Source organism: Myxine glutinosa, chromosome 2 (assembly GCF_964187855.1).
Source record: "Myxine glutinosa chromosome 2, kmMyxGlut1.1, whole genome shotgun sequence".
Taxonomy (NCBI): domain Eukaryota; kingdom Metazoa; phylum Chordata; class Myxini; order Myxiniformes; family Myxinidae; genus Myxine; species Myxine glutinosa.
In genome coordinates, this window is record NC_136262.1 from 121,007,069 (window position 1) to 121,021,597 (window position 14,529).

At 47.2% G+C, this 14,529-nt stretch overlaps 1 protein-coding gene across 1 annotated transcript in view; it reads right to left on the reverse strand.

The window, feature by feature from the left end:
• Window positions 1-14,529, reverse strand: part of LOC137422297 (receptor-type tyrosine-protein phosphatase delta-like) — a 130,879-nt gene that overhangs the window by 47,581 nt on the left and 68,769 nt on the right. The window contains exons 14-15 of the mRNA XM_078771586.1: window positions 10,034-10,307; window positions 3,066-3,238 (exon numbers count right to left, since the gene is read on the reverse strand). Of these exons, the coding sequence (XP_078627712.1) occupies window positions 3,066-3,238; window positions 10,034-10,307 (447 nt within the window). The remainder of the gene's footprint in view (window positions 1-3,065; window positions 3,239-10,033; window positions 10,308-14,529) is intronic.

Here is a 14,529-nt window from a genome sequence, read left to right on the forward strand (position 1 = left end):
CCCTTCCCCAGATCTATGCCTCCTCACAATTCTATCTCGGAGTTCTACGGACAGTTCCTTGGACGTCATGGTAGAGTTCCTGCTCTGACATTCACTGTGAACTGTGGTACCTTATATAGAAAGATGTGTTTCTTTCTAAACCATGTCCAATCAATTGAATTGACCACAGGTGGACTCCAATCAAGTTGTCGAGACATCTCAAGGATTTTTTTTTTTTTTGTATACAAGATCAAGGCTCGTGAAAGAGCTAACATTCATCACACAAAAAGTCAACCGACACACAAAACACAAAATAAGGGGAGCGGTAGACACGATGGGGAGAGAGGGGTGAAGGACACAAACACAACATTTGAGAGCAGGGACATCGAGAGAACTGTGGGAGGGAGAGGGCCTGGGGGGAGGTGGGAGAGGTATAAAACATATGGACACTGCAAGGACTTCCGGGAAAGAAGTTGGAATTTCAAAAAGTGTATCTGGGGTGAATTAGCGGGGGTAGAAAAGATCAAGGTTTTGGATGGGGGAAGATAAGAGATAGTGGTGAACAGCTGTTTTAAAGACCTGGAGGGAGGCGTGGGATTGAAGGGAGTGGGGGAGTTTGTTCCAGAAGCGGGAGAAAAGAGGAATGAAAGAGTGAAGGTGAGCAGAGAGTCTTGATTTTGGCAGTTTAACCATAAGAGGGTTGCTGGCAGATCTTGTGCGACCAGTAGGAATATTTGGGGGACAGAGCACAGAGAGAGCTGTGGGAGCAAGGCCGGAGAGGAGTCGGTAGAAGACAGAAAGACCACCTACCTGCCTGCGGTGAGTAAGTGAAAGGCCCTCGGAGTTAGCTTAATCGTGGGAGATTCCAATGATTCTGAAAGCTTTGGCTTCAACAGCGTGAAGCCGAGCGAGGTGTGAGGCAGGCGCACCAGCCCAGAGGGGGGAACAGTATTCCATTGAGCTGCGGATGAAAGCCTTGTATGTGGTGAGGAGCTCAGGTGTGCCAAGGAAGGACTTCCCACGACAGAGGATGCCCAGTCGGCGACTGCTTTGGAGGCCAGATTGGAAATGTGGTTTTCCCAAGAAAGATCATGGCAGATAGTGAGACCCATAAGCTTGAGCGACAGAACTTCTTGGAGAGGATTGTTGAGAAAGTAGATGGGAGGGTTTTCCAGTCGGTCTTTTTGGAGAGACCTAGTAAGAGTGTGAGATTTGTCAGGATTGAAAGACATGTTCCACTTGTTTGACCAGTCTGTGATTTTGTCCAGGTCTGCAGAGATGATCAAATGATGGAAATTGATGATCAAATGATGGAAGGAAATTGGATGATCAAAGGAAATTGGATGCACCTGAGCTCAATTTGGAGTGTCATAGCAAAGGGGATACTGGACACAACACCATAATGTCTGCCCATGCAATGATGCCAGGCACACTCACCTCAACCAAGCTTATACAAAACATAAACTTTCTGTGTCAAGGACATTGCTTTCCTCAAATTTTTTGCACTTGCTTTATCATGAGCAAGAGTTTTCCTCTTGTGAGCCATGATTAACTAGAACAATGCGACTGTCACCAATATGCCTCCGCATAGTCCCACAACGGGTAGATGCCATCGTTTACTGTCCTAAAAATAAATAAGTTTGATTTAAATCCCTTCAGCTGTTCTCAAGTATCACACTTTTACCAGACATGACAGGTTTTACATCGATCGGTGAAGCAGTTTCAGAGAAGGGATTTTTTTAAATATCGGCTTTCAAGCTAATATGGCTGCCACACCACATGACATATGACCTTAAAAAATTTACACTCTGCATGTGTATGGGTAGGGGATCACGTTTGTGAAGTTTCGTGTTGATCGGATAAGGTTCGTTTTTCTATCCAAGATGGCTGCCAAACCACATGACCTGCGACATCAACATTTTCAAACTATATGCAACACGGCTGTTAGATGATATTTGTAAAATTTCGCATCGATAGGATGAGTGGTTTCAGAGATATAATTATTTAATATTTTCCTTCAATCCAATATGGCTGCCAAACCATGTGACCAATGATGTGATAAATTAAATATTGGGTCATAGATCATGGGCATTAAATTTCAGATTTTTAGGATAAGGAATTCGATTAAAACATTTTTGGCTGGTGTACCACTTCACCTATGATGTCATCATTATCATGATTTTGTTCCCCATTGGAGTACTTGACAATGTGCCAAGTTTCAAATTTTTCCATTCAGCGGTTTCCGAGAAATACTTTTTTAATTATTTGCTTTTAATCCAAGATTTGCTGCCATACCACGTGACCTATGACGTCACAATTACCATAAAAACATTCTCCATGGGTCTCACTCCTACCCTGAAAGTTTTGTCTCAATCGGACATGTGGTTGTTGAGAAAAACTAGGTTTAGCCCGTACGGACGGACGGACGGACGGACGGACGACGGACAACCCGAAAACATAATGCCTCCGGCGACTTCATCGGCGGAAGCATAAAAATATTTAAGAGCAATAATAACCGACAACAAGGAATTGATTATGATTCCACGGAACTTCAGCACCGGCTTTAATGGTAGATCTCTGGGGAGGTTAAATTGCTAAAGCCCCTGTCACACCATGACGATTTAGCCAGCGTATGCCGACGTATCAAAATTGAGTGCTGGTGTGAGTCATACGCTGGCATACGTCGACAAATTTTGTGCATGCACGAAATTTGTCGACGAGCTCGGCGTACTACGACGTATGCCAGCGTGCTTCAGCGTGCTCTTAACGTAGCCAAATTTTTCATACGTCGGCATACGCTGGCTAAAACGTCAAGGCGTGACAGCGGCTTAACAGTCTCTGGTGTTCTCCCGGCAGAATTAGCAATTTTGACAGGGGCCTGGCATATTATTTTTATTTGTGCAATTTTCCATGAGTTTCAAGGGCTTGGAGAAGTTTTCCAGGACTGGAAAAAGCTTTTCCATTTTTCCAGGAATTTCAAGGAGTTTCAAAGTATGTGCGAACCATGTAAATGGGTTAAACCGTATTTTGAATGCTTCAGTTTAGCACACAAAGCTAAATGCTCCATAGGCAGAGTCCTGGTGTACCTGTAGCCATCAATGTAGCTGGCGTTTATGTAATCTGATCCTTCCAGCCCTCTGATTGGCTGCAGGCTCACTCTACTCTCCTTCAAAGGCAAAACTCCCAGGTCCCGATTCTTGAACTTGTTGCAAGGACGTAGTGCAGATGGACAGTGCAGTGGTTTGAATCCAAAAAGCAACTGAGGATAAACAAAGATACCAATGTTTACCTTGGAGCCGTTATATTGTCAGAAACAGCAGACAAATCCCTGTCGAAAGAAAAACAAATATATTCTTCCCCATCGTTTACAATTTTTTAATTTGCATCTTTTTCAGCCTTTCATCTCAATGATAGGAGAAATATGAAACATTATTTGAGCAGTTGAGGTGAATAATATAACGTGTACATGCCAAAGATTTCACTGGACAAGACAAACCATATGAAATAGAAATACCTTCGATTACAGAGACATTCAGAGACAAACAGCACAGAGCACTGAAACATGTACATGCATGTCTATGTGTGAGTGCAAAAGCTTAGAATCCCTTAGATCAATTAATCAGTGATGGTTATATTAGTTTAAATCCACTTTGGCACAACAAGAGACTTAGTCCAACACAAACATGAATCGAATCCGTTACCTGGGACAGAAAATAACTTGTAATTCGAGGATGGTCATATTTGGGCTGGTGATCGGGTCTGTGACCTATCAGCGAAACCTTTATCAAGCTGCTATGCTCCATCTACACAAGACCCCTATACGTCCTGTCACGGACCGTCATTGTCATATTTGGGTTGGTGGTCGGGTCTGTGACCTATCAGCGAAACCTTTATCAAGCTGCTATGCTCCATCTACACAAGACCCCTATACGTCCTGTCACGGACCGTCATTGTCATATTTGGGCTGGTGGTCGGGTCTGTGACCTACCTCTTCTTGACAGAATCCAGTGACGTGCATTCTGGTGATTGCATTCTGATGATTCATTCCGACATGCATTCTGATGATTCTGATGATTCATTCCGACGTGCATTGTGATGATTCTGATGATTCATTCCGACGTGCATTGTGATGATTCTGATGATTCATTCCGACGTGCATTGTGATGATTCTGATGATTCATTCCGACGTGCATCGTGATGATTCTGATGATTCATTCCGACGTGCATCGTGATGATTCTGATGATTCATTCCGACATGCATTGTGATGATTCTGATGATTCATTCCGACATGCATTGTGATGATTCTGATGATTCATTCCGACGTGCATTGTGATGATTCTGGCGATTCATTCCGACGTGCATTTTGATGATTCATTCCGACGTGCATTTTGATGATTCTGATGATTCATTCTGACATGCATTTTAATGATTCCGATGATTCATTCCGACGTGCATTGTGATGATTCTGATGATTCATTCAGACATGCATTCTGATGATTCATTCCGACGTGCATTGTGATGATTCTGATGATTCATTCCGACGTGCATTTTGATGATTCATTCCGACGTGCATTTTGATGATTCTGATGATTCATTCCGACGTGCATCGTGATGATTCTGATGATTCATTCTGACATGCATTCTGATGATTCATTCCGACGTGCATTTTGATGATTCATTCCGATGTGCATTTTGATGATTCTGATTATTCATTCCGACGTGCATTGTCATGATTCTGATGATTCATTCCAACGTGCATTGTGGTGATTCTGATGATTCATTCCGACGTGCATTTTGACGATTCATTCCGACGTGCATTGTGATGATTCTGATGATTCATTCCGACATGCATTCTGATGATTCATTCCGACGTGCATTGTGATGATTCTGATGATTCATTCCGACGTGCATTTTGATGATTCATTCCGACGTGCATTCTGATTATTCTGATGATTCATTCCGACGTGCATTGTGATTATTCTGATGATTCATTCCGACATGCATTGTGATGATTCTGATGATTCATTCCGACGTGCATTGTGATGATTCTGATGATTCATTCCGACGTGCATTGTGATGATTCTGATGATTCATTCCGACGTGCATTGTGATGATTCTGATGATTCATTCCGACATGCATTCTGATTGTTCTGATGATTCATTCCGACGTGCATTGTGATGATTCTGACGATTCATTCCAACGTGCATTGTGATGATTCTGATGATTCATTCCGACGTGCATTGTGATGCTTCTGACGATTCATTCCAACGTGCATTGTGATGATTCTGATGATTCATTCCGACATGCATTTTGATTATTCTGACGATTCATTCCGACGTGCATTCTGATTATTCATTCCGACGTGCATTGTGATGATTCTGATGATTCATTCCGACGTGCATTGTGATGATTCTGAAGATTCATTCCGACGTGCATTTTGATGATTCTGATGATTCATTCCGACATGCATTCTGATTGTTCTGATGATTCATTCCGACGTGCATTGTGATGATTCTGACGATTCATTCCAACGTGCATTGTGATGATTCTGACGATTCATTCCAACGTGCATTGTGATGATTCTGATGATTCATTCCAACGTGCATTGTGATGATTCTGATGATTCATTCCGACATGCATTCTGATTATTCTGATGATTCATTCCAACGTACATTGTGATAATTCTGATGATTCATTCTGACATGCATTGTGATGATTCTGATGATTCATTCCGACGTGCATTGTGATGATTCTGAAGATTCATTCCGACGTGCATTTTGATGATTCTGATGATTCATTCCGACGTGCATTTTGATGATTCTGATGATTCATTCCGACGTGCATTGTGATGATTCTGACGATTCATTCCGACATGCATTCTGATTATTCTGATGATTCATTCTGACGTGCATTGTGATGATTCTGATGATTCATTCCGACATGCATTGTGATGATTCTGATGATTCATTCTGACGTGCATTTTGATGAATCTGATGATTCATTCCGACGTGCATTGTGATGATTCATTCCGACATGCATTCTGATTATTCTGGTGATTCATTCCGACCTGCATTGTGATGATTCTGACGATTCATTCCGACGTGCATTGTGATGATTCTGATGATTCATTCCGACGTGCATTTTGATGATTCTGACGATTCATTCCGATGTGCATTCTGACGATTCATTCTGACGTGCATTTTTATGATTCCGATTATTCATTCCGATGTGCATTCTGATGATTCATTCTGACGTGCATTTTGATGATTCTGATGATTCATTCCGACGTGCATTGTGATGATTCTGACGATTCATTCCGACATGCATTCTGATTATTCTGATGATTCATTCTGACGTGCATTGTGATGATTCTGATGATTCATTCCGACATGCATTGTGATGATTCTGATGATTCATTCCGACGTGCATTGTGATGATTCTGATTATTCATTCCGACGTGCATTGTGATGATTCTGATGATTCATTCCGACATGCATTCTGATTATTCTGGTGATTCATTCCGACGTGCATTGTGATGATTCTGATGATTCATTCCGACGTGCATTTTGATGATTCTGACGATTCATTCCGATGTGCATTCTGACGATTCATTCCGACATGCATTCTGATTATTCTGATGATTCATTCTGACGTGCATTATGATGATTCTGACGATTCATTCCGACATGCATTGTGATGATTCTGATGATTCATTCCGACGTGCATTGTGATGATTCTGATGATTCATTCCGACGTGCATTGTGATGATTCTGATGATTCATTCCGACATGCATTCTGATTATTCTGGTGATTCATTCCGACGTGCATTGTGATGATTCTGATGATTCATTCCGACGTGCATTTTGATGATTCTGATGATTCATTCTGACGTGCATTTTGATGATTCTGATGATTCATTCCGATGTGCATTCTGATGATTCATTCTGACGTGCATTTTTATGATTCTGATTATTCATTCCGATGTGCATTCTGATGATTCATTCCGACGTGCATTTTGATGATTCCGATTCATTCCGACGTGCATTCTGATGATTCATTCCGACGTGCAACGTGCATTTTGATGAATCCAGTGGCATAGGAGTTGGCATCATCCCTGGCACCTCTTTCAGTCTGCCGCTCTGTTGTTTCTTTGAGCTCTTTCTACAGATATTACCACAGAATGTGCTCTGAGGGTCTATCACAGGTTGTTCCACTTTCAGCCGCTCTGCATGTTTCGTAGTTTATTCCCATCCATACACTGCGTTTGTCCCAAGGAGTTAGTCAGGTTCACTATGTTTTTTCGTTCAAAATTTTTGGAGATTAGGAAAACTATACATTTTTGGAATATTCAGAGCATGAGGAATCCAAAAATTAATGTTGGCATTTGCGTAGATACCTTTGCGAAAATGACACTCAGGACATGACAGTGATGAAGATCCGTAAAAGCATATTCCTGAACGGTATAGACCTAGTAGATCCTGTGTATAAGACTTATAGTTCAATCTGATACTAACAAGGCTGCTTTCTTGCTTTATAAACCCATACCTATAACTTCAAAGGACATGCAATATCATGTATTATGTAATACAGTTATATCACAAATATAAAGACAATGGTTTTCAATTACCTTTGTTTGTTGCTTTTCTATAATCCTGAGCACTATTTTGAGGCCTTTATTGGATTCCTTGGCCCAGAAAACATAGGATTAGCATGTTTAATTAAGTTTCTAGGTTGACTAGAAGGCGAGATAGCGCAAAATATGTATTTTATGGTGGCCATTTTGAAAACCCAAGGTGTCTGTGCAAATGCCAACATTGATTTTCGGATTCTCCATGCTCTGAATATTCCAAAAATGTACAGGTTTGCTCATCTCCAAAAAATTTGAACGAAATTATATTTGTTAACATAGTGAACCTGACTAAGTAAGACTATAAGGGTATTCTTCTTGGTTTTCCCCTGCACGGCATCACTCTGGAACACTTTACCTGCATCCTGCTTTACACTCAATCCCAACCTACCTCAATTCAATAGGAATGTCCATAGACTCCTCCTTTATGTTTAATATCTACACTTTCCAGCGTCGCCCTCACCTCGAGTGGCCTTTAAGGCTTTGTAGTGGGCGATATCTGACGTTAAAAAAATCGTTAGTGATCTAAGCTTTTTCATTCACATATTTTGTGAATTTCAGGGTCCTACTGTATGTGTATATAGATACGGTGCCTTCAGAAAGTATTCACACCCCTTCACTGTTTCAAATTTTGATGTGTTACAGCCTGAATCGAAAATGGACTAAATTGAATTTTTTTTTGTCAGAAAGATACACAAAATACCTCATAATAACAAAGTGAAAACATGTTTTTAGAAAAAAAATTCGAATTCATTGAAAATGAAAAACAAAAACATCTAGCTTACATAAGTATTCAGCCAGCTCTCCCCAACCCCGGGTCAATACTTTGTAGATGAACATTCGTCAACGACTACAGCTTCACGTCTTCTTGGGTTTGTCTGTATCAGCTTTCACATCTGGATTTGAGGAGTTTTTCCCATTCTTTCTTGCAGATTTGTTCAAGCTCTGTCATGTTGGATGGGGCAATGAGTTCAATTTTTGTCATCAGACCACAGAATATTTTGTCTCATGCTCTCAGAGTCTTTCACGTACCTTTTTGCAAACTTCAGGAGTGATGTCATGTGCCTTTTTCTCAGGAGTGGCTTCCGTGTGGCTACTCTCCCATAAAGCCTAGATTTGTGAAATGCTGCAGAGACTATTGTCCTTCCAGCAGTTTCTCCCTTCTTCGTCAAGGAACTCTGTAGTTCTGTCAGAGTGGTCATTGGGTTCTTGGTCACCTCACTGATCAAGGTCCTTCTTCCCCGGTTGCTCAATTTGGTCGGTCGGTCAGCTCTAGGAAGAGTCGGGATAGTTCCATATTCTTTCCATCTGCTTATGATGGAGCTCACCGTGCGCTTGGGAACTTTGAACATTCTATAAATTGTTTTATTCCCTTCCCCAGATCAATGCCTCCTCACAATTCTATCTTGGAGTTCTACAGCAGTTCCTTGGACTTCACGGTAGAGTTTCTTGTCTGACATGCACTGTCAACCTTGGGACCTTATATAGAAAGGTGTGTTTCTTTCTAAGCCATGTCCAATCAATTGAATTGGCCACAGGTGGACTACAATCAAGTTGTCGAGACATCTCAAGGATGATCAAAGGAAATTGGATGCACCTGAGCTCAATTTGGAGTGTCATAGCAAAGGGGGTTCAATACTTATTGCTCGAGGCATTTCAGCTTTTCATTTTTAATTAATGTGAATTTTTTTTTTTAATCCACTTTGTCTCTATGGGGTATTTTGTGTAGATAAGTGAAAAAAAATCTCAATTTAATCCATTTTATATTTAGGCTGTAACAAAAAAATGTGAAAAAACCCAAGGAGTGGATATATATATATATATATATATATATATATATATATATATATATATATATATGTATATATATATATATATATATACATATATGTATGTATAAATTAACGGGATTATAAATAATTAATTGACATATGATAAAAATGACATATGATAACTAATTAAGTGACATATGACACAATTGACATATCATTACAACTAATTAATTGACATATGACACAATTGACATGTGATTATAATTAATCGATTGTAACATCAGAGGACCTGGATTTGATTCCTGGTCTAGGCATGTAATTTTCCCACATATGTCAATATACAGTATGTATGTATGTCTATATAAAACCTGATATGTCTATATAAACTCTGATGTTACATATGTCTATGTCTATATATAATATATATATACATATATGGAAATAGAAATTGTGAAAAAATTGTTGAACAAATGGAAAGGGTGTGAGTGCTAACGGTAAATGAAGTGGAAGTTGAGGGGAGGGGAAGGGGAAACATTTATCAGCTTAAGTACTAAAATTAATTTTTTTTATGGGGTGTAAGGAACTGATAAGAATGGATTTCTTTTAAAAGAGCTGAACAAAAGTGGGAAAGAAGTGTTCGTTTAATGTCCAACCTCAAACTCCGTGTCCAACCTCGTCCTTGTGATCAGTCGAATCCTCCCAGATGCCAAAGCTGTGACATCAACTTCGGTCTCGTGTTCTGGGCATGCGAGGGTCTCCACTATGATCATATTGATCCAGATGTACTGTTCCAGTGACTGTATCATGCCTGGTCGCGAACGGCGCAGATATTTAACTATTCCTGGAATGTTGACTCTTCCTTCCAATCGGAGCTGCTGAAGAGATGCATGAAGAGCAGCGAAACAACCACTCTGGCCAACTCCGGAGCTGTGGATGCAGGAGAAATGGAGGGTGGAAATCAACCAAACAGACAAAAGCATATTCTGAGAACATTAGCTTCTTTTTCTGATACGAGCAAAAGTTTGAAGGAGCCGTTTGTACATAGATCACTTGAACTAAACACAAATTATAAGGAAACAAGTCAATACAAAGGGAAAGATCAACACTGGTATGTGAGATTTAAACCGAGGACCCCTGCATCACGAGCTATGTGGTCACATGGGCCCAGCAAAAAGGCCAACCCGGACACTAAGGAAAAATAAATAGGAACTAGATATCTGCGATCACAAAGCGACCGCCAAGGGTTAACCTCCCAATGTGATCCAATGGCTGTATCCTATTTGGACTGCCATATGACCTTGACCATTAACATTTATGGATAGAGTGTAAATTCAGAAAATGCGTCCCCATATACATTCTATCCATGAAACACAACAGCACGAAAATCGGAGGAAAATTATTCACATTATGATAAAAAGGTGTTTTTGATAATTAGGTCACAATCTAAAAAAGTAAATGAAGGACACTGAAGGAGCAGTGCTCCTGCTTGAGACGGGCGAAGTGACGGACAAGACACAAACTCGTCCGAGAAGATGTTTAATGTATAATCAACTCGGGAACTCTGAAAACCCGTTTATCGGGTTCGCATACATATAATCCAAGCCAAAAAGCATACGTCAGAACCAAAGCCACGCCTCTCAGGCGAGGCACGCTTTGGTGGTCATGTGACCGACAGGTGCAAGCAATTATAACCTCGGCGCCGCGGTTTGTCCGCCGGTTACGTCACCGGCTGGGGCAAGGAGATTATGTTGCTGGTCTCGAGCTTTGGGGGACCCATGGGTCGCTACACACGCCCCCCCAGAATCGACTTGGTCCAGGAAGGTCAACCTGAGGTGGGTCCGGATGATCCGACCGAAACGACCCCTGGCTGGTCGCGGGGGGGGGGGGGGGGGGGGGGGGGTCCGGTGTGGTGGCGGGTGGCCGGGCGGGGGGTGCAGTGGACGGGGGGCGGCCGCACCGCAGTGGGAGAGCCAGCCATGGCGGCTGGCCGACGTCCATGTGGGCCGGCTTGAGGCGGTCCACCGAAATCCGGTCCGCCCGGCCGCCGATGCTGACGACGAAGGACTTGTTGTCCCGTCGTAGGACCCGGAAGGGTCCGTCGTATGGTGGCCGGAGCGGCCCCCGGTGCGCGTCGTGGCGCACAAAGACGTACTCCGCCGTGCGGAGTGCTGGGGGGGGACGTAGGATTGGGGGTCGCCGTGGCGGGACGTGGGCACCGGGGCGAAACGTTGGGCAGCCTCCTGGAAGTCCATGCGCTGGCGCGCGGCGGACCAGGGGCTGGTGGCGTCGGGCACGAACTCGCCCGGGACGCGGAGGGCCTGGCCGTACACCAGCTCGGCGGTGGACGCCTGGAGGTCCTCCTTTGGAGCCGTGCGGAGGCCCAAAAGGACCCACGGGAGCCGGTCGGCCCAGCCGTCGTCCTGGAGGCCGGCCATGAGTGCGGCCTTCATGGAGCGGTGGAACCGCTCGCACAACCCCTTGGCCTGGGGGTGGTAGGCCGTGGTGCGGTGCAGGGTAACGCCCAACGTGCGGGCGACCGCGCCCCACAGTTCGGACGTGAACTGTGGGCCGCGGTCCGACGAGATGTCCACGCGCGACCCAGGTGGCGATGAACGCCTGGGCCACGTCGGCGGTGGTGGTGGAGGCGAGGGGCACGGCCTCCGGCCACCTGGTGGTCCTGTCCACCATGGTAAGCAGGTGGGTGAACCCCTGCGATGGGGGAAGGGGACCCACCAGGTCCACGTGGACGTGGTCGAAACGTCGCTCGGGCACGGTGAAAGGAGGCAGCGGAGCCTGGGTGTGACGGTGGACCTTGGCCCGCTGGCAGGGTGTGCAGGCGTTGGCCCAGTTGCGGACGTCCCGTCGCAACCCGTGCCAGACGAAACGTGCCGACACCAGCCTCTGGGACGCCTTCCGGCCCGGGTGAGAGAGGCCGTGGAGCGAAGCAAAAATGCGCCGCCGCCAGGTGACCGGCACAACGGGGTGAGGTCGGCCTTGGGAGACGTCACAATGCAGGGCCGTGTCCGCGAAGGGGACTTCAGCCAAGCGGAGGCCCGTGTCCGCCACCCAGAGCGCCTGCACCGTGCCGTCGGTGGCCTGGTCCGTCGCCATCAGGGCGAAATCGACGCCGAGGTGGACGGCGTTGGCGCCGGCTTGAGAAAGGCAGTCGGCCACGGCGTTGTCCTTTCCGGCGACGTGCCGAATGTCCGTGGTGTATTCCGACACGGTGGAGAGGTGGCGCTGCTGGCGGGCCGACCACGGCTCTGTGACCTTGGCCATGGCGAAAATCAATGGCTTGTGGTCGACAAAGGCCATGAACGGGCGGCCCTCCAGGAGGTGGCGAAAATGGCGGACGGCCAGGTACAGCCCGAGGAGCTCGCGGTCGAAAGTGCTGTACTTCAACTCGTTGGGCAGGAGTTGCCGGCTGAAGAATGCGAGCGGCTGCCAGGCCCCGTTTCCCCATTGTTCATGAACCGCGCCCACGGCGTAGTCGGAGGCGTCCGTGGTGAGGGCGATGGGAGCATGGGGTACCGGGTGGGCCAGCAGCGTGGCGTTGGCGAGGGCTCGTTTCGCGCCGGTGAAAGCAGCGTCCATGTCCGTGGACCAGACGACGTCGCGCTTCGCCGGCTGGCCGCGGAGGGCGGTGTACAAGGGCCGCATGAGTTGCGCAGCTCGGGGCATGAAGCGGTGATAAAAGTTCACCATCCCGAGGAACTCCTGCAGCGCCTTGACGGAGCGGGGGAGCGGGAAAGCGGCGATGGCCTCGACTTTGGCCGGTAGCGGCACGGCGCTGTTCCGGGTGATGCGGTGGCCCAAAAAGTCGATCGTCGCCGCACCAAAGTGACATTTGGCCGGGTTGACGATCAAGCCGTGCTCGCTGAGGCGGCCGAACAGCGTCCGGAGGTGGAGGAGGTGCTCGGCTCTGGACGTGCTGGCGACGAGGATGTCGTCCAGGTAGGTAAAGAGGAACGGCAAGTCGCGCAGCACGCCGTCCATCAGGCGCTGGAACGCCTGTGCCGCGTTTTTGAGGCCGAAGGGCATCCGGAGGAATTCGAAGAGGCCGAAGGGTGTAATAACGGCCGTCTTCGGGATGTCAGCCGGGCGGACGGGCACCTGGTGGTACCCCCGAATCAGGTCCACTTTTGAAAAAATGGTCCGCCCCGCCAACCGGGCGGAAAAATCCTGGATGTGCGGGACGGGGTACCTGTCTGGGGTAGTGGCGTCGTTGAGGCGGCGGTAGTCGCCGCATGGCTGCCATCCGCCCCCCGGCTTCGGGACGATGTGCAGCGGTGAGGCCCAGGCGCTGTCGGAGTGCCGCACGATGCCGAGGCGCTCCAGCGCGGCGAACTCAGCCTTGGCGATGGTGAGTTTGGCTGGGTCGAGACGGCGGGCTCGGGCGTACACCGGCGGGCCCGTAGTGGGAATATGATGCTCGATGCCGTGACGCACCGCGACGGCCGAAAACGTCGGTCGCGTGAGGGCCGGGAACTCCGCGAGGAGACGCGCGAAGTCGTCTGCCAACGGGAGGACGCAGGAAAGCTCGGTGGGCGTGGAACGGCTCAAGGCGCACGCCAGCGAGCTGAAAGTTTCGGCGTTGACGAGACGCCGGCGTTTAACGTCGACCAGCAGCCCATGGGCGCAAAGGAAATCGGCACCGAGCAAAGCCATGGGGACGTCCGCCGTCACGAACTCCCAGCGAAAGAGCTGGCTGCCGAAGCGGAGGGTGACGGTGCGTGGGCCGAAGGTGCGGATGGCGAAGCCGTTGGCCGCGATTAAGGAGGGGCCGCAAATGGCGGCCCGCCTGTCCTCCGCCGAAGCGGGAATGACGCTCAGCTGAGCGCCGGTGTCGCAGAGAAAACGCCGCCCCGACGCTTGGTCCGCGATGAATAGCAGGCTTCCGGAGCGGCCGGCGCTCATGGCTGGTAGTGAGTGCCGGCCCGACCGTTTCCCGACTTGCCGAACGTGCACGGGGGTCGACATGATCGGGCCCGCCGCCCGAACCTGGCGTGGAAATAACATCAGGCCGGGTCTGGCGGGGGCTCCGGTCGACGCGTCGGGACCGGGCGACGCGGCGTCGCCGCTGCCAGTCGCGCCGGCCCGGCGGCCTCTGGGAAGGAAGCTGCGTCGCGGGCGTCGGGCGGGAAAGTGC